Source organism: Dryobates pubescens, chromosome 13, assembly GCF_014839835.1.
Source record: "Dryobates pubescens isolate bDryPub1 chromosome 13, bDryPub1.pri, whole genome shotgun sequence".
In the NCBI taxonomy this organism is placed as follows: domain Eukaryota; kingdom Metazoa; phylum Chordata; class Aves; order Piciformes; family Picidae; genus Dryobates; species Dryobates pubescens.
The window spans coordinates 8,867,962-8,892,112 of NC_071624.1; the positions used below are offsets into that span (position 1 = coordinate 8,867,962).

At 49.6% G+C, this 24,151-nt stretch overlaps 1 protein-coding gene across 1 annotated transcript in view; it reads right to left on the reverse strand.

Annotated features, from left to right (window-relative positions):
- Positions 1 to 1,239: 1,239 nt before the first annotated feature.
- FARP2 (FERM, ARH/RhoGEF and pleckstrin domain protein 2) overlaps positions 1,240 to 24,151 on the reverse strand; it is a 78,811-nt gene continuing 55,899 nt past the window's right edge. The window contains exons 14-28 of the mRNA XM_054167097.1: positions 22,482 to 22,660; positions 20,601 to 20,690; positions 19,061 to 19,194; positions 17,634 to 17,715; positions 16,021 to 16,258; positions 14,270 to 14,400; positions 13,738 to 13,806; positions 13,309 to 13,398; positions 12,892 to 12,912; positions 12,532 to 12,614; positions 9,602 to 9,720; positions 8,757 to 8,920; positions 5,614 to 5,721; positions 3,691 to 3,842; positions 1,240 to 2,340 (exon numbers count right to left, since the gene is read on the reverse strand). Of these exons, the coding sequence (XP_054023072.1) occupies positions 2,250 to 2,340; positions 3,691 to 3,842; positions 5,614 to 5,721; positions 8,757 to 8,920; positions 9,602 to 9,720; positions 12,532 to 12,614; positions 12,892 to 12,912; positions 13,309 to 13,398; positions 13,738 to 13,806; positions 14,270 to 14,400; positions 16,021 to 16,258; positions 17,634 to 17,715; positions 19,061 to 19,194; positions 20,601 to 20,690; positions 22,482 to 22,660 (1,751 nt within the window). The 3' untranslated portion in view covers positions 1,240 to 2,249. The remainder of the gene's footprint in view (positions 2,341 to 3,690; positions 3,843 to 5,613; positions 5,722 to 8,756; positions 8,921 to 9,601; positions 9,721 to 12,531; positions 12,615 to 12,891; positions 12,913 to 13,308; positions 13,399 to 13,737; positions 13,807 to 14,269; positions 14,401 to 16,020; positions 16,259 to 17,633; positions 17,716 to 19,060; positions 19,195 to 20,600; positions 20,691 to 22,481; positions 22,661 to 24,151) is intronic.

The window sequence follows — 24,151 nt, forward strand, 5'->3', positions numbered from 1 at the left end:
GCTTGGAAAACTGAGAAACTCCAACATGGTAAGGAAAATTTATTTGTAATCCTAGAAAGGCCTGCAACACTGCAAATAATGGTTGGGGTTAAGTGGCCAGAACACCAGTTGCTGGCAGAGCTTCCCTGCAAGAGAGCAGCAAAGGGCAGCAAGTGCATGGGAGAGTTCTCATTCAAGAGGAGAAGACTCCTGCTGAGCAGCTCCAGCAGTGACCACAGAATCGTTAGGGTTAGAAGGGACCTCAAGGATCATCTAGTTCCAACCCCCTGCCATGGGCAGGGACACCTCACACTAGATCAGGTTGCTCAGAGCCACATCCAGCCTGGCCTTAAAAACCTCCAGGGATGAGGCTTCCACCACCTCCCTGGGCAACCTGTTCCAGTGTCTCACCACCCTCACGGGGAAGAATTTCTTCCTAACACCCAATCTGAATCTACCCTTTCCTATTTTTGTTCCATTCCCCCTAATCCTATCATTACCTGACACCCTAAAAAGCCCCTCCCCAGCTTTCTTGTAGGCCCCCTAGGCCAGGTGGTATCACCCAGGAAGAAGCACTGCATGCAGAGACTCGACACAGTGAAACCTCTCCTCTTGGGCCTGAGGAGAAGCAGCGCTGCAGCGCAGAGGGGGATGTGGGCTCAGGAATGAGGCTGAGAGAGCTTTATACCAAGATGCTATTTACTTTCAGCTGTGCTGTATCTAGGCAATTCACACACACCCCCCTACAACAGGTAATTGAAAACCACCCCAAACCAGACAGCACTAATAAATTAAATACACTTAAGTTACATGGGACAACAGGCATTGTGACAGCGGGAGTGAAGGCTGGGTCTGCACTCGCTCATCTCTAGGATGCAAATGCCAAGCAAGCAGCCTGGAAAAAGCCCTCTGGAACCCCCTCCCAGACATGTTTTAGACCATCACCTGCACCAGCCTTGGACACCACACGAGCTGGCCTCTGGCCTCCATGGTTTCCCAGAAACCCCCGCACTCCTCTGCCCTCACAACATGCAGCACTTCCCTTTTCCTCTCCCTGCACCACTTCACCGCTCCTCCTCCTAGTACACAAGCACTTCTCTACCTAATACAAAAGCAGAGTCCCTAGAGCCCATCAAAGCCTCACCCAGCAGCATTTTTGTGGCACTTAGCTTGTGGCAGTCTGTCCGTGGAGGCCAGCCAAGGTGACTGCTCTGCAAACATGGAACCTCCCCAAACACTCGGCTCAAACACAGGCATTTAATGGAGCCCACGGCCACTAACGTTCTGCCTGGCACCTAGTCACTTCTTCCACCTTCACGAGAAACAAGATGGATCCCACCCCAAGCTTAAAGGTAAGGAGAGAGACTTTCAGAAGTCTTTGCATGACCCAAGCACAAACCAGCAGTGACTTTCAGAGAAGCTTGTTCTCCTGTATCGCTTAAATGCCTGGAAAACATCACCCAGATCAGGGTGGAGAGTGGGTTTGCCATCTCCTGCCTTAAGTAATGCCTGCTAGAGGATAAGGAAGCTCTGGAGCTGTGATATGAGAATAGCAAGTGACCCTCTCAGCATTGTGCCATAGCAGAGTTCAGAGCAAGGACCACGCAGCCTACCTGTACTGACCCACAACAGACCAGAACCTCAGCGGCTTGGCAGAGGTTCAGGCCTCCTGCTCCCCCCATGGCAGCTTCCAGAGTTCCAGGAGAGCTGCATTTCCTGTTCACAATGAATGGCTTAAGCAACTACCCCTGTGGATCCCTCATTAGTCTGAGATGACTGTGCCAGCAGGTTGCTGTTAGCAGCAGCAAGGCAGCAGTTGTACAGAGAGCCATGCTGAGCATCAGGGGAAGGGACCTCTGGGGAGCCAGCAAGCCCTGGCACCAGCAGCTGGCAGCCACTCACACCACTGACAGCTGCTGCTTCTTTTCCACTGCTGCTGAGCATCCAGTCCAAACGGAGAAACGAGGTGGCATGTGCCTTCAGGGCAGGCAAGAGTGTTACTGTACAGGTACAGCTGGAGCAATGAGCCTTCCATGATGTGTGTACACTGCAGCTCTGTGGTGGTTAGGTTCTCTCTAAGTAGGTTCAGCTGGAATAGACTTGACCCTCCTTCCATACCATTGGGAATGGATGTGATCCCCATCTGCAGCTCCTTCGCTCCCCCATTCCAAACCAGGTGGAAATGAGCCTGCTGGTTCTTGGCTTGATCAACTCCCCTTTCCACCTGCCTCTTTTGTTGCTGTCTACAACAGATCCTGCTCTCTCCTGCTTCAGTCTGTGTGACTGTCCTTCTCATCCTTGGGAGGCAGCAGATTTGACCTGGCTGGAGAGCTGGTGGCTTTCTTGATCACCTCCATCCACCTGGCAAGAAAGGACAGGAGAAATGCTCAAGCCTTCAGCCCTTTGGTTATGAGCTGTGCCCCGAGCCACACAAAACATCTCTCTCTCTCTCTTTTACAACTCTCTTAGAAAACAAACTCTCCAACTGAACAGCTTGAGGTGTGGTAAATACACTGCCCAGCAGGGCTGCCTGTCCAAGTAACAGCTCACCAGGGCTGTGAGCAATTCTGAGAGCACAACACATTCTCTGGGAATGTACAAAATGCGTTTCCCAAGGAGCACAGGCTAACAAGAAGTTTTCTTGCTCCACGGATTGCTTTTCTTACAATGAATTATGTAACAGACATGTTCACGTGGCCTGGGCAGCCTGATCTAGTTGGAGGTGTCCCTGCTCCTTGCAGGGGGCTTGGCCAAGATGACCTTTGAAGGTCCCTCCCAACCTAATGCAATCATCTGGGAATATGGAAGAGAGCAAATCAAGAGTGGAAAACCCAAGACAAACACCCCCTGGGCACTGGACATTTTTACCTTGCTGTCACTACATGAGAGCAGTGGGTTAAAGAGCACAGCTCAGCTGTCTTGGGGAGCTCTCACCAGTGTGTGATCCAGGAAGGAGAAATTAGGTAACACCTCCTGCAGAGACTCACACTCCAAAGCCACCACTGCTACCCTGCACGGCTGTCGCCTTACAGGTAAGACCCTGCAGCTGCCCAGCTTGGAGCCCCAGGACTCTTAGTTGGGCAAGCTGAAGGTTTGCCCCAGTGCCCTGTGAGGGCTGGCACTGACACAGGCTCAGAAAGCTAAAGCAGTTGAGAAGGTGACTTTATTAAAGCAACAGACACAACAGGCTTCCTGTCTTGGGTGGTGGGAGAGAAGCACAAGCCGTTGTCCATCCTCATCCCTGCCACATCCACAGCCCTTTCCCCCTCCCTGAGATGCTCCTCTTGTGTTCTTTTATCCCCTAACTCCAGCTGTGCCTGCCTTGTAGGTGACATTCAGCATGATTTGGGTAGAGAGCTGAGTAACATGGTCAGCTCTGTTCAGCACGTGCTGTGTTTGGTTCATTATCACACTGAGCAGCATCAACCTTGATAATGAAATTGCAGTTACTTAGGCAAAGGTCTTTGCTCAGGCACCCTGGCCTGCAAACTCTGCTTTGAAGCTGTGTGGTCTGCTGCTTTAGCCTTGCCTCAGGAGCTGTAGCCAAAACAGGGATGGCTTCTCTTCGCAAGGCTCCCTCCTCCTTCAGCTGCTTCATTACTGAGAGTGTGCTCTCAGGTATTCAGGAGGGAAAAGGAAGGCTCTGCCTGATCAACCAGTGAATGAGGAGCATGTTCCATGCCAGGATAGACAGAGAAACCAGGAAGTTACCTCTCAAAGGTGTATTTGCTCTCAGCCCTGAAGAAATACACATGGGACTTGAACTGCAGCTTGAAGACGAAATCCTTGTGAATGCCATCTGCCTCGACGGGGTTGCTGACGGCGTAGCCCAGCAGTGGGAGGCTGGCCAAGGGGTAATCGTCCTGCAAGAGCCCAACAGCCCAGCCCTGAGTGCAAGGCATGCTCCACCCCAGCACACACTCCCTCCTCTGTACTCTGTGGGTAAGGTATCACAGTATAACTAAGGTTGGAAGAGACCCCAAGGATCATCGAGTCCAACCTGTCCCAACAGACCTCACAACCAGACCATGGCACCAAGTGCTCCCCTTGAACACCTCCAGGGACAGTGACTCCACCACCTCCCTGGGCAGCACATTCCAATGACGAACGACTCGCTCAGTGAAGAACTTTCTCCTCACTTCGAGTCTAAACCTCCCCTGGCACAGCTTGAGACTGTGTCCCCTTGTTCTGGTGCTGGTTGCCTGGGAGAAGAGACCAACCCCTTCCTGGCTACAACCACCTTTCAGGTAGTTGCAGAGGGCAATGAGGTCACCCCTGAGCCTTCTCTTCTCCAGGCTAAACAATCCCAGCTCCCTCAGCCTCTCCTCACAGGGCTGTGCTCAAGGCCTCTCCCCAGCCTTGTTGCCCTTCTCTGGACACGTTCAAGTGTCTCAATGTCCTTCTTAAACTGAGGGGCCCAGAACTGGACACAGGACTCAAGGTGTGGCCTAACCAATACAGAGTCCAGGGGCACAGTGACCTCCCTGCTCCTGCTGGCCACACTATTCCTAATACAGGCCTTTGCACTTGAGGAGAGAGCAGGAGGAGGAGTGGACTTTATCTTCCGAGAGGCTTCTGACTGTTTACAACAAACCCTTCCCCCAGCTCCTTTCACTGCTCTCACAGAGCTCCTTGCTTCTGATCCCCTGCCTGGTGCTGCCTTCTGGGTTCCCCTGTGGTTGCTGGTAAGGGCAACAATGCTTGTGAAGGGTCTGGAGAACAAGTCTGGTGAGGAGCAGCTGAGGGAATTGGGGTTGATTAGTCTGAAGAAAAGGAGGCTGAGGGGAGACCTCATTGCTCTCTACAACTCCCTGAAAGGAAGCTGGAGCCAGGTGGGGGTTGGTCTCTTCTCCCTAGTAACAAGTGGCAGGACAAGAGGAAAGGGCCTGAAATTGTACCAGAGGAGGTTTAGGTTGGAGAATAGGGAAAATTGTCTGTGTTGCAAGAGTGGTCAAACATTGGAAGAGGCTGCCCAGGGAAGTGGTGGAGTCACTGTCCCTAGAGGTGTTCAAGAAACGTGTAGATAAGACACTTGGGGATGTGGTGGTGTTGGGTCAGTGGTTGGACAGGATGATCTTAAGACGGGTTTTCCTACTGACTCCCTCTTCACACCCTCTCTCTGGAACTCCAAGCACAGATCCAACCCAAAAGTAGAAACAACCCTCCCAGAACAGGTGCTCTCAAAGCAAGGAACCTGGTTAAAATAAAGAGAGCTTACTGGGTCAGTAAGATGAGAAGACACAGGCTGCACTGCAGCACAGGTCACTAGCAAGCTGCTGCTGAAGGCTCCACTGGGCTGTTTGACTCTGCTGAAGCCCAGCAGGGAGAGAAATGGACAGAAACTGACCCAAAGGCTGCTGATTGCCCCCTCACTACCATTAGTCACTGCATGAGGAGGTGTTTTCTCCCTCACCCACAGAAGGCCAGGACCATTAACAGAATTGTAAAGCCTGGTTAAGTCCTGAGAGAAGAGCCCATGGCCTTAGGGAGATCAGCTTTGTCATGAAACACCTCCCCTTCCACTTGTTACTCTCCTTCAAACAGCACTGAGCTGCAGCTGGAGCAGAAAGTCAAGGACCCCCAGGCTCCCCCCCAGCCCCAAAGCTTATGGTCCCATAAGCTGCATTGGCTCACCTGGTGTGTTTTGTAGAAGAACAAGCAGAAGTTGGTGAAGACAACCCACAGTTTCTGCCAGCCATTGCTGTTCTTGAACTTCCTCAGCAAGTACCCAGAGAGCTGGTTCTAGCATGGAACAGAAAGAAAACTACCATGAAACCAACACAAGTTGCTGACCTTCAGGAGAAGACAGCTGCTGCAGGTACAAAGCTTGCTGCTGCTGCTTGCCCTAACCACTCCTGCACTTCCTCCCCTGCTGTAAAAAGAGACTGAGTGACTTTGTATCTTCAGTTCACTACTTCCCAACTATCTTCTTCTGATTAAACCAGTGATTTCTCTCCACCAGCAGCAAGTTCTCCTGCCCTGGCATGGCTGAGCACTTGGCACATCTCAGTGCACAGGAGGCCACTGCACTGACCCATCCCTCGAGTGACCATTCGGTCGCTGGAGGCACAGGTCAGCGAGTGCCCTCCTGTGTGATCAGAGGGATGTGACAGCCAGGAGGGCATCCAACCCCTCAGCCACCCTTCTGTATGTGCAGAAACACCAGGCAGAACACACCAAGCAAGAGGGAAACAAAAGCAGAAGAGGAGAGAGAGGATGCCAGGGTTGTGGCCAAGCTACGTGAGGTAGCTCCATGAAGCCAAGCCCAGCAGGCTGCAGGGAACGTTTCACCTTGGAGTCAGAGTTTCTGAGTGCTTCTGTGGTGGGATAAAGGAACCTAAAGCACAGAATGGCAGCAAATGGAGCAGATATGCATGGAGAACCACTTTGGGAAGCATGAACTGGAGGAGATCCTGTATCACCAAGGCAAGATTATAACTGCCCTGGCTGGCTGGGGCTTCCTCACGCCAGCGCATATAGGCTCACTGAGCAACCACAAGGTGAGCAGCAGGACACTTTGCTTGGCATCCCATGGCTCCTCCCCACCAGCACAGAACTTGAGAGGCATTTTTACCTGGATCATGCACAGGTAATCAGACAGGGATAGGCTCTGGTTCCGGTACCAACAAACATGGGTGATTGTGTTGGGCCGTTGGGCCTGGCCCAGCAAATAGCGAGGAGGAAGCTCTGGAGAAACAGCAAGAGAGCAGAAAACTGAGCAGGGAAAAGCAAGAGAGAAAGAGAAAACCAGAACATTAGGACAAGAGAAGTGATGCAAGAAAGGCATCTGTTAAAGGAAGATGGATTGTGAAAAAAAATGGTGGTGTTAGAACACAGAACAGATGAAAGCGAGAGGGAACTGCAAACCCAGCACCATCAACCTCAGGGCCTGGAGCTGTGCGGCCTCATTACCCAGGGACAGAAGAGCAAAATGGTGCCTTTCACAAGGACATCAGCAGGGGAAGGAAGGCTGGTCTCTTCCAAAAGAAAGTCCTTTTTTTTGCCAGCTGAAGTGTCCAACTTGTGGACCCTAAGCCAGGGCAACCTCTCTAGGACTACCTTCGCTGAGCGGATGGGTAGGCTTTCTGCATCACAACACCCCAGGTGCTTCAGAGCCCAACTCTGAACTCCTTCCATCAAACAAAAAATGCCCTGCCAGGAGGGCAGGGAAGGTGGGATGGTAAATACACAGATGCAGCACCCTACTCCACTGCTGTCTGTCTAGCTAGTGGCCTTCTTTTTCTAGTCTAGTTCTTCTTTTCCTGTCTAGTTGGTGACCATCCTCATGGTATTTAGGTCCATTCCACTCCTGGAAGACTTCCATGCACATGAGCCTCCAGGAAGGTGTCCTACCCAGCTGCCCTTGCCAAATGGCAGCCTACAGTAAAACCATGGTACCAGTGCAAGCAGAGCTCTGTGTAAGGAATGCTGAAGAGACATGGGCCTCAAAAGCTGCAGGATTCAGTACCCAAATGTGCTGCCAGTGCAGCATGGATTTCCTTTCTTAAGTCAACTCTTCATCCCAGACTGTATCAACAGCTAAAGTATCCAAAATTTCAATCCAGAAGGATCCTTCCTCTTACACAATGGCCTTACTAATGTTGATGGCATTGCAATGGTATCTTGGCTCTTCATGAAGCCCTTAAGGCCAAGTTCTTATGCATGATGAGATGTGGCGCTGAGGGGTGGGCATGGTTTAGCACCAGACTTGGTACATTTAGGGAATGGTTAGGGGTTTGATGATCTTAAAGGTCTTTTCCAACCATAACAATTTATGATCCTATGATCAAGCCCTGCTGAGTGGTGAGACCCAAGGAAACAGCAGCCCAGCAAGGCACATCATAAATCCTTGTTCAGCATTAACACAACCCTGGCATAAAATGGCCCTTTCTAAGCTTGCTGCTCACCCTTGCTGTGACAGAAGGGCAAAGAAGTTGTCCTCCCACTGAGCTTGAAGCACTCTCATTAATTCTAGGTGCAGTATAGCAGCTAACCAGACCACAGTGAAGCAGAGTCAATCTCCAAAGGTAAATATAATGGATAGGTAGCTCAGCCTTCAGCAAAGCTGAGGAACAAATCAGTCCTCCAAGACCACAGAATAGCTTAGGTTGGAATGGACCTTAGAGATGATATACTCCAACCTCCCCACCATGGGCAAGGATGCCTCTCAATCAGACTCGGCTGCTCAAGGCTTCATTCGACATGGGCTTGAACACCCTCAGGGAGGAGGCATCCACAACCTCTCTGGGCAACCTATTCCAGAGTCCCAACACCCTCATACTGAAGAACTTCTTCCTCAGATCCAGCCTAAACCTAGTCTCCCACAGCTTCAAACTGTTCCCCCTTGTCCTGTCACTAGACACCCTTATGAAAAGTCCCTCTGCAGCCTTCCTGGAGGATCCCTTCAGGTATTGGAAGGCAGCTCTAAGGTCCCCCCCAGAGTCTTCTCCTCTCCAGGCTGAATAACCCCAGCTCCCTCAGCTTATCCTTGTATCAGAGGTGCTCCAGCCCTTAGATCATCCCTTGTGGCCTCCTCTGGACTCACTCCAACAGTTCTATGTCCTTCAGAGCCCCTGCTGAAGCACAGCCCTGCAGTCAGGAGAGCTGTGCGTGCAGACACAGACATGCAGAGAGGGGCCAACATGCAGCGGCCTCCGCTCTCCTGCAGATGCAGAGGCACTGCTGAGGAGCAGGGGGAGATGGAGTGGATGGAGGATGAGCAGCAGCTGAGTGAGCCAGGACAGAGAGTGAGAGGTCAGAGCTGTGCCTGCAGGTACCTCGACAGCCACACTGTGGTCAGTCATGGAGATGCTGGTGTTGCGGTACCAGCACACGTGCACGGTTGTGTTGGCACGGTGGTGGCTCTGCCTGTCCAAGGAGCTACGAGAAGAGTGTAAGTCATCTTCGGACTCCTGCTCTAGAGAGACCTCATCAGAGGATCCTGGGGGAGGAGAATTTGGCAGCAGTTTAAAAGTGTGCAATACAGAGAGCAAGAGAAGCAGGGATTCCTGAGCAAAAACCTTTTCCTCTTGCAACGGTCCAGGCCTAAAGCAGGGCAGTTGAATTTGTTACACAGCTCCCAAAGGAGATCATTTTTGGCTTTCATCTCTCAGCTTTGCTTGGGACAGCTGACTCAGCACTGTGTCAAACAAACCAACCAAGATCCCCACAACCCATATTCAGCTGACTCCTAGTGAGGAATAGTGAGGAATCCACGAAGGGCCACTCCATGCTTCAGCACATCCGTAACACCACCGGAGATGGAGACAAGAATGCTGGGCTGTAAAAGCTGATCTCCAAAGACCCCACATTTCTGGACAAGAAAATGCACTCCATGGTTAAAAACTGAGAAAAACCCAGGGAAGAGATGGCTAAGAACCATATCACATTAACAGCTCTGCAACTGGAGCATCTTCTGCTGCATCCAGAGCTAGCAGGAACATCAGCCTAGGGAGACAAGCATCATTTCTTTTGATTAAAAGCAAAGAGAAGCACAATTCACTCTCCATTACCACATGTGATACTACAAACATGTTCCATGAATGCAACTGAATTCTCAACAGCAGAAGTGAAAGGGACTTGGCAGCTGATGCTCTTCAAGAGGGCAGGAACCACCACTTACTGTTGGAGCGGCTGCACACTGAGTTTTCCAGGAGCATGTCAGATTTCTCAGTGGATTTCTTGGCCATTTCAATTGCCATGTTTAGGTCTTCCATCCACTTCCCCATCTCCAGGCGGGTGCTGCAAAGGCAAAGAGAATGGAGCAAGCTCAGAGTGGCCTTCAGGAGCTGTGAAAGCAAGGCAAAGTGATGGGGTGCTTGGTGCCATGGTTTAGTTGATTAGATGGTGCTGGATGATGGGTTGGACATGATGATCTCGAAGGTCTCTTCCAACCTGGTCTGGTCTATTCTATCCTATCCTATCCAATCCAATCCAATCCAATCCACCCTGGAGCCCTGGCAGAGTGCTGTGTTGCTTGAGGAAGGCACAAGTCACTGCCCCATACAAGGAGCAGTCCCTCTGCATTAAATGCATTAAAATAACATAAAAATTCCTCCAGAGCATGAACCTTCCAGACAGGAAGCTGGCCTCACACAGCTTTCACATCTACATTCAAGCCCTGAATCCAGACTAAAATACCATTAAAAACTTGGATTTCACAGCAGAGAGAATGAGCCAGAGGACCACATAATATCCCCTTCTGGAGCTAGTGGTTGCAGAAGAGGAATTATGTGGTCTAGATCTTGCTGTTCTTCATATAGAGAACTGCATAGCTAGTGGGTTATTTCAAACATATAATCATACTTCATTCCAAAAAGAAAGTTGCCTAGAGGAAAAGGACCTGGGGGTGTTTGGTTGACAGCCAACTGAAGGCGAGCCAGCAGTGTGCCCAGGTGGCCAAGACAGCTACCAGCATCCTGGCTTGGGTCAGCAATAATGTGGCCAGCAGGACCAGAGCAGTGATTGCTTCCCAGTACCAGGCACTGATGAGGCCACACCTTGAGTACTGGGTTCAGTTTGGGCCCCTTACTCCAAGACAAACATTGAGGTGCTGGAGCATGTCCAGAGAAGGGCAACAAAGATGGTGAGCAGATCTGGTGAGGAGCAGCTGAGACAACTGGGGTTGTTTAGTGTGGAGAAGAGAAGGATGAGGGGGGACCTCATTGCTCTCTACAACTACCTGACAGGAGGCTGGAGTGAGTGGGTTGGTCTTTTCTCCTTAGGTGATAGAACAAGGGGAACTGGTCTGAAATTGTGCCAAGGAATGTTTAGGTTGGAAATTTAGGAAAAATTTCTTTCCTGCAAGAGTGGTCAGGCACTGGAACAGGCTGCCCAGGGAGCTGGTGAAGTCACCACCCCTGGAGGTGTCCAAGAAACATGTGGACATGGCACTTTGGGCCATGGTTTAATGGCCACGGTGGTGTGGGGTCAATGGTTGGACTCAATGATCTTAGAGGGCTTTTCCAACAATTCTGTGATTCTGCACTGGAAACAAGGCAACCTGAAAGACAGCACACCTTTTAAAGGGGATGGAGGATTCACCTGACATTTCAAGCAAGTAAAACACAGAGGGAGGAAGGTGAGGACTTCTTCCACACCACAGAGCGTCCACTGCAGTGACAGGGCTCATGCCACAATGACAGGGTTGAGAGCTTTGCAGCTCACACCTGTGCAGCTGTGCCCATGGGTATGTGGCAGTGTGAGGATGCCACAGTGACAGGGTTGAGAGCTTTGCAGCTCACACCTGTGCAGCTGTGCCCATGGGTATGTGGCAGTGTGAGGATGCCACAGTGACAGGGTTGAGAGCTTTGCAGCTCACACCTGTGCAGCTGTGCCCATGGGTATGTGGCAGTGTGAGGATGCCACAATGACAGGGTTGAGAGCTTTGCAGCTCACACCTGTGCAGCTGTGCCCATGGGTATGTGGCAGTGTGAGGATGCCACAGTGACAGGGTTGAGAGCTTTGCAGCTCACACCTGTGCAGCTGTGCCCATGGGTATGTGGCAGTGTGAGGATGCCACAATGACAGGGTTGAGAGCTTTGCAGCTCACACCTGTGCAGCTGTGCCCATGGGTATGTGGCAGTGTGAGGATGCCACAGTGACAGGGTTGAGAGCTTTGCAGCTCACACCTGTGCAGCTGTGCCCATGGGTATGTGGCAGTGTAAGGATCTCCTGCAGACATGGCCACAGTGTGGTGGTTTTTTTACTTCTGTCTGCACAGCTGCTGCTGCAGTGTTATACACAGCACTGGGGTTTGCTTGGGAGGGGCTGTGGGAGTCTTTTTTTGGTAACCATCTCTTTTTTTTTTCCCCTGCAAGTTTTTAATTTAGAGTGGAAGTTCCACATGTGGCCTAAGCCCAGCGTGGTCAGGTCACATAAATAAAACAATCACCTTTGAACTATTTCTAAGTCATGACAAGGTAAAAATTATGTGTACTTCTCCAAATTTAAGAACCTTCAATCATAGAATGGTTTGGGCTGGTCATTTGGGGCCTCCAAAGGTCACCAGTCCAACTCCCCTGCAGTGAGCAGGGACATTGCTGAGCAACCAAATCCAGTTGAGAGGCTTCCCTGCCCATGGCAAGGAGGTTAGAGCAGATGATCCTTAGGTCCCTTCCAACCCAACCCATTCTGTGTCTCTAAGCTACACTGAAAAGGGACAGGCTTTCTCTCCAAGCCAGCCTTTAATTTTCCCCTTCCCAGCTTCCTGCATGAGATCCATGCAGGAATTCTCCCCTCCTTACATCCGTTTGCACGCCCTGGATTTCAATTCCTTTTGGGTCTCTAAACTCTGTGTGTTTAGATTTTGTTCTGCCTCCTGCTTTGCAGCAGTTGTTTAAAAGCTGGCACTGGCAGAGTGGCATCCAAGAGGATGGCAGTGTCACTGCTGCTGCTCTGTGTTTGACCACACACTGCCATGAGAGCAGTCCTGCCCTGCTTTCTGAGGAGGCATGAACCACTCCCCTGGCTCTGCACCAAAGAAGCCAACAGGAACTCTTTGGAGAAGGCTGCCTCTCACACCTCCAGGCAACTGAGGAGGGGAAATGTTACCTTGCTGCCACCACGATGGTTTTCTGTGCTGAATAGATGGTGAAGCAGTGTGGGACAGCCCATTCATTCTCACTCTCCTCCACCTGCAGAAAAAGAAGAGCTTTTTCTCATCTCTACTAAGTGACTGATGCTAAACTGCCCTCCTTGGCCTGCTAGAAATTTGAGTTGAGTATGATTACAATCCAGCTGCACCAAGTGCAAAACAGCTACTTTTTTGATGACCACCACCTACTTCAAGTCTATTTCGGCTCTACATGAACATCTCTACTGTGCACTTCTACAGCTGCATCTCGGGCAGCACAGCACCACATCCAACAGCACAAGCAGAGGGTTCTGAGGAGGAGTCAGCTGGTTACTTACCGGTGGGTCGAGCACTATCAGCTGCAAATCAAGCACAGAAAGAACAGTCCCATTAGAACAGGGGAGTGGGGAGGCAGGAGGACTGAGTACACACAGTGGGGGAAAACACCAGGACAAAGCTCTCTTCCCAGATCAGGCTCTCACAGCAGTGTGAAGATGAATGGTGAAAAGGGTGTGCTTGAGCAGTCCTGCTAATGCCATGGAAAGAACTTAGCACCTTATCACCTCCAGACACCTTTGTGACACGCAGGCTGGGGCACCTGAAGGTCCAGGCCACGGCCAGCAGCACCAGCAGGCTGCTGGCACCGGCCTGTGAGCAGCTTGTGGCTTTGCTCCTTGTGCCCTGACGGAATGTCTCACTCTACCCTAAGGAAAAGTCATTTCCTTGACACTGTGATGCATCTTGAAGCCACTTACCAACATGCCATGCAGAGGAAGATGTCCATGAATTTTGAACTGGTTTGTCCCTGTAACCCCCTTGCTTGTGTACAGTAACATATCTGAGAACTGAAAAAGGCAGGAAGGGTACAATAAACATTCTGAAGATAGCAAGTAGGGCCAAATACTTTTAGACAGCTTTTAAGAACCTGTTGTTTAAAGGCCACTGTAGATGGCCACTTCTTAGTCAATTGAACTTAACTTTTCTAACCCCCCTGTTTTGCTTACTGACAAGAGAGGTAATTCATTTCTCAAGCCCTGTTAAAACCACGTGCCATGAAGGAATCCAGCTGAACAGAGTTTTCAGGTACAACTGCTCATTCCCATCACAAGCACATGCCAGGCACAGCTGCACAACAACTGCATCTGGAAGACTTTGGGTTTAGAGAAACCAGAACCGACACCCACCAGAAAGAACATCCTCTGCTGCAACCCCTTCTTGGTGAGCTTGTACAAGCAACCTTCCCGGATAAACTCCTGCAGGGGAAAAGGAAAAGTCAGGCAAAGCCTCATCTTTCCCAAAGACTGAGAATCTGAGTGCTTGATGGGTATTTTTTCCATCCCAGAGTATACAGAGGTTGATTGGTGCCCAGCAGTGCTCACTAACAGATTTGTTAAACACCAGATGAAACCTTTCCTCCAGCCCTGTAACGTGAATCAGCTCCTTGCTGCAGCCAGCATTTCAATCAATGAAGCAAGAGAAGGAAAAGGAGTAGAGTTCCTCCTGGAGACCAGCAGTTCACCACCTATTTATTACACTTACATCCCACTGCAGTGACTGCCATAGCATTCCAAAAGCATGCACGATGCTCCTGCACTTATGCTCAGTATATCTATCAAAAGACAACACAGAGAGGCAGTGACCACAAATAGGTGGCTGAAAGGCACTTCCTGGCCATAAACCCAATGAAGGCTCTAAAAACTAAGCCAAGATCCTCACCCTGCCAGGTGCTGTGAGGTTGTCTATGCCAATCAAGTCATGCTGAAGCTCTGTCAGCTTCTGGAAGTTCTCCAGGCGGATAAGGCTGTGCTGCAGCTGAGATGTAATTTCTGTGACTTCCTTCAGTGCATCTGTAAGGAGATGGGCACCAAGGGGATGAGAAGAGAGCACCCATGGAAGATGGAACCTGAAACTTAACAGTCAGAACAGTTGGATCATCTAGCTCAACTGCCAACACCACAAAGCATATTTGCTAGCTCCCCAAGAGCAAAAAGGAGACTGGCAAGCAACTTCACAGTGCTTGCTAAGCTGCTGAAGATTATTGTCTCTCTCACATTATATTGCATACTAGAAGTATTCCTCATGTGGCCAAAAGTAAATTAAAGCCAACTATTTCTGCCAAAGATTACTTAGTAAATGAATGGAATTTAGTGTGCAAGCTCCTGACACTCTGAAGCAATCCTTTTTGGTTGTAGTTTTACTTAGAAATGATGAGGAGGTCACGGATGACCCTCTCTGGAGGTGTTCTAGGCCAGGCTGGATGAGGCCTTGAGCAACCTGGTCCAGTGGGAGGTGTTCCTGCCCACAGCAGGAGGGCTGGAATGAGATGATCTTTAAGGTCTCTTCCAACCTAAACCATTCTATGAATCTATAAATAAATAAAAACTGTTTGGTTTTTTTTCCCCCACTGAAAAAGGGGGAGAAGAAAAGGACTGATTTTCCACCTTTGGTTGAAACATTAAGATCCATCAGGATTACCATGAGGTAAAAAACTGTCTGGAAGGCCAGAAAAAGAAGTCATTCCATGCAAGGGGAACACACTACATCTAAGTTATCTTCTGAATGTTCCAAACCAGTGGCTAAGGCAATTTTCTGTCCCTTGCAGAAAGCTTCAGAGCCCTGTACCACAGTGTGGCAAGAGTGAAACCCAGCACCAAAACCCAGCTAATTTTAAAATGCATGCTAAACATTCCACCCCTCCTTATTATTCAGCTGCCTCCTCACACTTTCCTGCTGTTCCCCTTGGTATATTCTGTTTTTCCCCCCCTGATATCTAAATGACTATTCACTAAGCAGTTGTGCTCTCAGCAATCTGAACCCAAGTTCCTGTGTGTTTCCCAGAGCTGCAGGTGACAGAGAGCACAAAGAGCATTCAGACTGAATTGGGGGATGCAATGCTTGCTGTTTCCAATTTAGCTTCCAAGAGAGAAATAATCAAGTCTAAGAATCACCACAATGATGCCGGGAGAACATTAAAGCTAACAGGATGCAGGAACCTCTGACATAAGCGTGTCAGTGTCAGTCCTCGAAGGCCAAGAGCGCTGTTTCTTTCATTCTGTGGCTCCCTGTGTGAAAGTTTCAGATCATGGAATCATAGAATCACAGAATGCCTCAGATTGGATGGGACCTCAGAGATCATCCACTCCAACCTCCCCACTGTTGCAGGGACACCTCTCAACTAGACTCTGCTGCTCGAGGCCTCATTCAACCTGGCCTTGAACACCCTCAGGGAGGAGGCATCCACAATCTCTCTGGGCAACCTATTCCAGAGTCTCGCCACCCTCATACTGAAGAGCTTCCAAACATCCAGTCTAAACCTACTCTCCCTCTAGATGTGGCTAGATTTGATGGTCTTGGAGGTCTTTCCCAACCTTAACGATTCTATGATTCCCACAGGGTCTGGGCAAAGCTTTATCTGTAGATGGGAATGGGTTCCTGCCTCACACTTATAGAGCTGAGTGCTCACTCACTGCGGCAATCTGCGAAGTCCCAGTGCTCTGCTGTGTAGTGCTTGCAAAGTCTGCCCAGGATCAACTTGTAGTGCATCAGCCTTTGGATTGGTTTGAGCAGAAATGTGTTGAGGGGCAGGTAGCAAACCTTCTGCAGCTCAAACTCCTTATAAACCATTTCCAGCTTCTTTAGGCGTTTGGTTGCTTTCTCCAGTTCTGTCAGGACCTCGTCGTGCTTCTGCAGGTAACTGGTAAACTCCTGTGGAATCAGACAAAAGATTACTTGGACCAAAGGAAAGCAGTCTTCAACAGACTGATCACCAGTGGCTGAACATGAGCCAGCATGTGCTCAGGTGGCCAAGAAGGCCAACAGCATCCTGGTCTGGATCAGCAATAGGGCAGCCAGCAGGACCAGGGCAATGGTTGTCCCCCTGTTCTCAGCACTCTTGATGCCACACTGGGTTCAGTTTTGGGCTCCTGACTCTAAGAAGGACATTGAGGTGCTGGAGTGTGTCCAGAGAAGGGCAGCAAAGCTGGTAAAGGATCTGGAGAACAGCTCTGGTGAGGAGCAGCTGAGGGAACTGGGGTTGTTCAGTCTGGAGAAGAGGAGGCTGAGGGGAGACACTGATCTGCTGGCCTTGCTTCTTTTGACACAGCCCAGGATGTGACTGGCTTTGTGGGCTGGGAGAGCACATTGCTGGCTCATACTCAGTTTTCCATCCACCAGCACCCCCAAGTCTTTCTCCATAGGGCTGCTCTCAGTCCACTTGCAGCCCAGCCTGTATCTGTGCTTGAGATTGTCCCAACCCAGTTGCAGGACCTTATAATCATAAAATGTTAAGGGTTAGAAGAGACTTTTGGAGATCATTGAGTCCAACCCTGGTGCCAAAGCAGGATGACCTAGGGCAGGTCACACAGGAACATATCCAGATGGGTCTTGAATATCTCTAAAGGTGACTGCACAACCTCTCTGGGCAGCCTGCTCCAGGGCTCCAGCACCCTCACAGCAAAGAAGTTTCTCCTCATGTTGAGGCAGAACTTCCTCTGTTCCAGTTTGTATCCACTGCATCTCATCGTATCACAGGACACCACTGCAAAGAGCCTGGCACCTTCTTGACACCCATCCTTCAGGTATTTATAAACATAAATAAGATTCCCTTTCAGGCTTCTCTTCTCCAGACCTTGGTTTTGTTGAACTTCATGAGCATGGGCCCACCTCTCCAGCCTGCCCAGGTCCCTCTGCTGACCACACCACACAGCTTGGTGGTGTTGGCAAATTTGCTGAGGCTGCCTTGACCCCTTCTGAAACAGTTTCTCTACAGGGGAGACCTTGACTTGTGCAAACACAAGAGAGCTGCTGAAGCTCATTAAGTAATCATTCTTCATCTCCTGCTAATTAGCCAACCACCACCCACCTTTTCTGCAGATATATGCAGGTGACTAAGAACAGTGGTACAAAGCCTTGGTGCAGTTGTTTTGTTTGCCTTTTAATCTGTTTTATGAACGATAGTTTTTTGCAAGTCACTTCAAGTTTAGTGGGAACACCAAACCTTGAACTCTCATCCCTGATAAAAGGGGGGGTGGGGGAATGAGTGAAAGGAACAAAGGTTCCTTTGTTGTCATCCTTTACCTACCTTCAGAGCACGCATATTCCTGAGCATGATGTCACCAATGCGCTGATAATCTCCTTTCATGGAAGCATTGTTTTTCCCTTCCCTGAAACACAGGGAAGGAGATGAAATGAGCAGGCACAGTACATGGGAGATGCAGAAATTCCTCTCTCCAACTTCTGTTGTACTTCAGAGTCATGGAGTGGTAGGGGTTGGAAGGGACCTCTGGAGATCCCAAAGCAGGGTCACCTAGGGCAGGTCACACAGGAACGCCTCTGAGAGGGCCTTGAAATTCTCCAGAGAAGGAGACTCCACAACCTTTCTGGGCAGCCTACTCCAGTGCTCTGCCACCTTCACAGAAAAGAAGCTCCTTCTCATGTTTAGATGGAACTAACCTGTGTTCAAGTTTATGCCCATTAGTTCTTGTCCTGTCACTGGGGACCACTGAGAAGTTTGGGCCCATCTTCCTGACACCCACCCCTTACATATTTGTAAGAATTCATGAGATTCCCTTTCAGTCTCCTCCAAGATAAACAGCCCCAGCTCTCGGCCTCTCCTTATATGAGAGATGTTCCAGTCCCCTCAGCATCTCTGTGGTCCTGCCTTGGACTCTCTCCAGTAGTTCTTTGTCCTTCCTGAACTTGGGTGCCCAAAACTGGACACAGTACTCTAGGCAAGGCCTCACCAGCACAGAGTAGAGGGGGAGGCAAAGCAACCTTGACCTGAAGGCCACACTGCTCTTAATGCACCCCAGGATGCCACTGGCCTTCTTGGCCATGAGGGCACATTGCTGGCCATGGGTCAGCCTGCTGTGTACCAAGACTGCTACACTCCAACAGGTCAGCCCCCAACCTGTACTGATCCATAGGGCTGTTCTTCCCCAGATGCAAGACTCTACACTTGCCCTTGGTGAATTTCAGAAGGTTTCTCCCTAACCAGCTCTCCAGTCTGTTGAGATCATGCTAGATGGCAGCACAACCACCCCTCCCAGTTTGATATCATCAGCAAAATTGATGGGGGTCCACTCTGTCCCTTTGGGGTCTTCTCTGACCTAAATGATTCTGTGGTTACAGAAGCTGGTGTATAATTCATACAGCTCCAGGATATTATGTCCAAGGCAGTGCTTGAAAACCAGGCTTTGCAAAACGTGCTTAGTAAGGGTTTATTAGAATGATACATTTCTGAAAAGACTTTTTCCTTCATCCTATGCATGCAGGGATACCAGTGTAAATACAGATTAAATAGGGTTTTGACAAGAGGATGGAGGTGGTGGTGGAGTCACCATCACTGGAGGTGTTTAGGAAGAGACTGGTTGGGGTGCTTGGTGCCATGGTTGAGTTGATTAGATTGTGTTGGATGATAGGTTGGACTCGATGATCTCAGAGGTCTTTTCCAACCTGGTTAATTCTATTCTACTCTATTCCAAAAGCTACCCCCACTCCAAAGCTTACCAGAGTGACAGCCTTTGCTCAATCTCTTTCAGAAAGCCTCGGTGAAACTCATAAATTGGGTCTATGTTGGAGAAGAGCAAAGTCATCAGGCCCTCGGGCATGGCGTTCTCCTTGAGCACAGCGCTGCGGAACCACTGCCGGAGAGACCAGAAACACTGAGACATGGCTCTGGGACAGACATTCATGGCTAGCATCTCAAGTGTCTGCAGGGATGGAGGGAAGGGAGAAAGAACTGAGGGGAAGGGAAGGGAGAAAGAACTGAGGGGAAGGGAAGGGAGAAAGAACTGAGGGGAAGGGAAGGGAGAAAGAACTGAGGGGAAGGGAAGGGAGAAAGAACTGAGGGGAAGGGAAGGGAGAAAGAACTGAGGGGAAGGGAAGGGAGAAAGAACTGAGGGGAAGGGAAGGGAGAAAGAACTGAGGGGAAGGGAAGGGAGAAAGAGGAATGACAATCTGAAAAAGATGCAATTTTTTTTCCTTGCCAGCCATTACAAATATGAGGCTTATGATTGGATCTGAGCACAAGCAAGTTCCTTAATGCAATGCTGAGATGGTTGGTACCAGCTCTAAATTACAGTCATCACCACATGGCTACCACAGCTGGTATCACACCACTGCCTTCACTTCAGCACAGATAAAACTGCTCCTTCAGAAAACCTGGAGCCCTGTGCAAGTCATTCAGTAGCTGGAGACATCCTGCTGCATATCACATAGCATCATAAAATGGTTTGGGTTGGAAGGGATCTCTGGCAGGGATGTGTGCATTTCAGAACTCCTCTGAGGTGCCAGATATTTCCCCATCTTTGAGGAGATGTGGTGGGAAAGCTGTAAGAGGAATTTGAGGGAGATGGTACCCACTGAGAGACCTCATCTGAAGGGACCCAAACTTCTCTTAGCTGAAATGAAAACATTAGCTTACAGAAAAGCAACACTCCCAGCATTCAAACGTGGAGTGAAGAAACAAAAAGCTCTTCAAGAAAGAGAGTTTGAAACCCAAACAAGGGTTTGGGAAACCCAAACGACCTCCAAACAAGCACTCACTTGATAATTCTGGGACAAAGGAGGCAAAAAGGAAAGAAAAAAGAAGTAACAGGAAGAGTAAAAAGTCCTCAAACCTCTATGAGCCTTAATACCCTTTGCAACTGCCATCTGCTTGTGCCATCAGAAGGCACGCAGACAGAAGCTCCCCAAGGAACACCACATGGATAATGGCTGGATTACAAGCAGAGCTGGCAGCAGGGACTGCCACTGCAGCTGAATGCAAAACATTTTTATGCAGTCTCTGTTGACAGTTTTTAGAAGGGAAATGTGCCTAAGACATCAAAATGCCACGAGATGTAGCTGTTGGAGTTAACGGCAGAAGCCTACAGGAGGTATCTGCAGTCCCACAGGAGGACCTGCATAACAAGGAAGGTAACAGCTACCTAGCTCACAGATCATGGCTCATCATAGGACTTCCTTTTTCTGCCAGCTGGAGGAAATTTCAAGTTTTACCAAATGACTAGGAAGAGGAAAAGCATTAAAGACAATTAAAGCCCCTTACCACTGTGATCACTTCCAGGTCCTTTAAATAGGTCCGTTCGGTAGCAAGGATCTCCTTTGCTATGAAGTAGGCCTTGTCAGTTGGGTAGCGCTGGAAGGACAGGCAGGAATTGGTCAGTATGCAAACAGAACCAGACTATTCTATCACAGAATCACAGAATCTATGACTTGTTTTGCTTGGAAAAGACCTCTAAGATCATCAAGTCCAACCATCAACCTAACACTACCATGTCCTCAAGTGCCATGTCCACGTGTTTCTTAAACACCTCCAGGGACAGGGAACTCCACCACCTCCCTGGGCTGCCTGTTCCAATTCCACTCCTGCAGGAAAGAAATGATCTAACAATCTTAGAGGTCTTTTCCAAGCCCCATGATTCTATGAAGTAGAATACAGAGAATTAAAGTGTGGACAGCAATCTGTCAGATACTCCAGAATCTTGGAAAAGACCTCTAAGATCAAGTCCAACCATCAACCAAACACTTCCATGCCCACTAAACCATGTCCTGGAGTGCCATGTCCAGACATGTTGTGAATGCCACCAGGGACAGTGACTCCACCACCTCCCTGGGCAGCCTGTTCCAATGCTTGACCTGAAATTTGTTTTCCATGTCTAAAAAAGTAGTCAGGAATGTATGGAGCAACACACACAGAGGCACACACTCATTTATTTCTCCTGAGTGCATCTAAAGGCTTGGAGCAGCTGCTTAAGAAAGAGGTGCTGGATTTCCAAAGGTCCCATCCAACCTCAGCGATTCTGTGGCTGCAGATTCTTATCATTGCTAACAACCACTCCTGAGATGCTGCAGGGGGGATCAGAAAGCACATGTGAACCACACACTGACATCTGGCCTCCTCCAGCATTCTGAAGAACTCTGGAGACACACAAAGCCTCTCTGCTTAACAAAAGCACACCATCAGAGGACAGCATGAAGTGGTGCTCCAGCTTTACCACGCAGACCACGGGAGGCTTGCTGCGCAGAGTATGCAAAACATTTGGGAAGCTCCTGGGAGACCTTGGTCAGAATTTGTGGACAACCACCACTCACTTCATCTTTCAGAAAAGCTCTGCAGCAGTGCAGTGTGCCAGAGGACAAGGGTGTGACAGAGAGGCCTTTCTTGCTGAAGCACAGAGCAAGGAGCTGAAGCTTGTGTGTTGAGGACTGAAGGTGAAGTGGCCTCCAGGACATGAATATTGGATAATTAGGATTACTCAATGAAAGCAAAGGTGAATCCTGAGCTCTACATCAGGGTGATGAAAATCCCACATCATGTTGGGGAGCTGCCAGTTAGAGCAGCCACTGCTTACTGGTGGAAGGAAAGCGAAGCAGCCTAGACTAAGGATCAGTACCTAGACATAAGCACATCTTGAGGACACAAAGTTGTTCCTCCTTTGATACCTGTTGCACCTGCAGAAGTCAGGGCCTGTTTCACCCCTCACTTTTTCAAAAGCAAGCCTCAAGCTTCTGCAAGGCCAGACCATTGTTCACCTCTCAGCAGACAGAACAGCCAGCTATGGAGAGAGCAGCTCCACCAATACTTGTTCCCATTCTGGGGTACAAAAGGCGGATTTTGAGCACAGCTCCCTGCCATGCCAGGGCCGTTGGCAGGTATTCCTGCCAAAACAGTGGGAGGTGAACCCAACAGCAGACACCAAGAGGATCCCTACACCACGAGGGCAGTGGGGACTCCTGCCACAACAGCGAGAGACACACAGACCCAACCAAACCATCAGCACCGGAGTTTACAACACTGACCACAGGACACATCTCTTCTACTACCAAATATAACATCATCACCATTCAGGGCCCAGCCAGCACAGCTCCTCACCTGAAGCCAGCACTTTTCTCTGCATGGAAATTCTCAGTCACCTCATTATCTTACCTTGCGTTTCACTTCATCATCCTCTTCTATCCTGGGACCACCAGCATCACTGAGGACAGGACTCAGAAGAGGAGATGAACCCTGGACAGCTGTGTTCAAGTTCACCTGAAACGCTGGGTTCAAGCCCAGGGGACTCTTCAGCACGAGGGAAGAGAGCTGAGAATGGTCCACTGGCAAGCCTGGGTGGGAAGAAAATGAGAAGATGGAATGGAAAAGGAGAGAAAATGGTTTGGAGGACAGAGCATTAATTATCCACTGCTACTGTAAACTCTAACTGCAATCTCATCAAGCAAAAAGGCAAAAGAAGTTAATCCATGTGTGCACCTCAAAGCAAAGGGGAGCGTTCCCTGTAACCCAGCTGTCACCAGCAGCACAGCAAGGACAAACACCTTCCCAACTGCATCCAAAGGGAAAGGATAAATTGCTTATAACATCCAGGGAAAAGTGCTCCAATCCTTCTGGACTTTGTTGAGCACCAGCAGGGTGGGCAACAGAGGATTGCACTGCAGTAACAAGCTTTTAATCTTTCCTTTTTAAAAGAAGAGTCACTTTCTGCTCCAGGCAAAACTAGGACAGGTCGTTCTGCTACTCTCCACTCCAGAAGTTAGAGCTTGTTAAAAATACACCCAGAAAGCAGGGGAATCTCCAAAATGGGAGAGGAAATTATGTTGCTATACAAAAAGGGAGCATGAAAGAGATTTCATTCCTGCCTCTTCAAAGTCTAGGAACATTAATTACTGATCTCAAAGGCAAACAGTGCTGTAGCACCGAGCATGGACTGGATGCACACAATCCCCTTGCTGAACAAACCCTGTCTGAAGCAGCAGTACATGTCCTGCTGGGCTTTAGATCATTACTTGCCAATCTCTTTAGTACAGTTTTATTCCATCTGTGGACCCTCTGCAGCTTTCTAACACAAAAGGCACCATTACAGTGACTTGAAGCCTATGGACAGTAGCTGCTCTCCTCTCTTCTGCACCCTGCCTCAAAACAGCACACACAGAGCCCTCAGGTCTTCACTGTTCAAGCAGCTCTGCTTTTTGGGACCAAACAAAGGCAACAGACACTCCAATTACTCACAGTATACCCACAAAATTCCTGCCTGCCCTCATCTTTTTTGCCTGCTGATCTTCCCTATGATAACAGACCAGATTTGTCAGATCTGGGAACTGAATGGGTACCCACCGAGACCTCCAGTATCCAGCACCTTCACTGCACTGCTGGGACACCCTGCCAGGCTCTCAGCCCTCCCCCAGCACCAGCTGTTGTGTGTTACAAACAGAGAGCAAGGGTTACCTCACCTCACCCAGGCAAACAGGAAAATCAACCAAAAGTGCCAACTCATCACTTCCCAGACTACTTAAAATTTGTCACCCCAAAAGGCATTAATGACCCCAGCAGCCCCCCCGGGTACCCTCTGTCTCTGAACACAGCCATGGGACAGGCGTGCTGGAGGAGAAGGAGGAGTAGGAGTGAGGGGCTGCTGGTCTCACTCCTGGCAGGAGCAGCTGCGCTCCCTAGTTCAGGAAGCAGAGGCAGGGCAGCGTGACAAGGGCGAGGGAGCCCGGCCCGGGCCCGGATTTTCCCACTGACAAATGCAGGAAGCTAAACAGTGCTGCGCTCAGTCACCTGGAAGAGATTCAGATCACTGAGCTGGGAGTTAACCATTC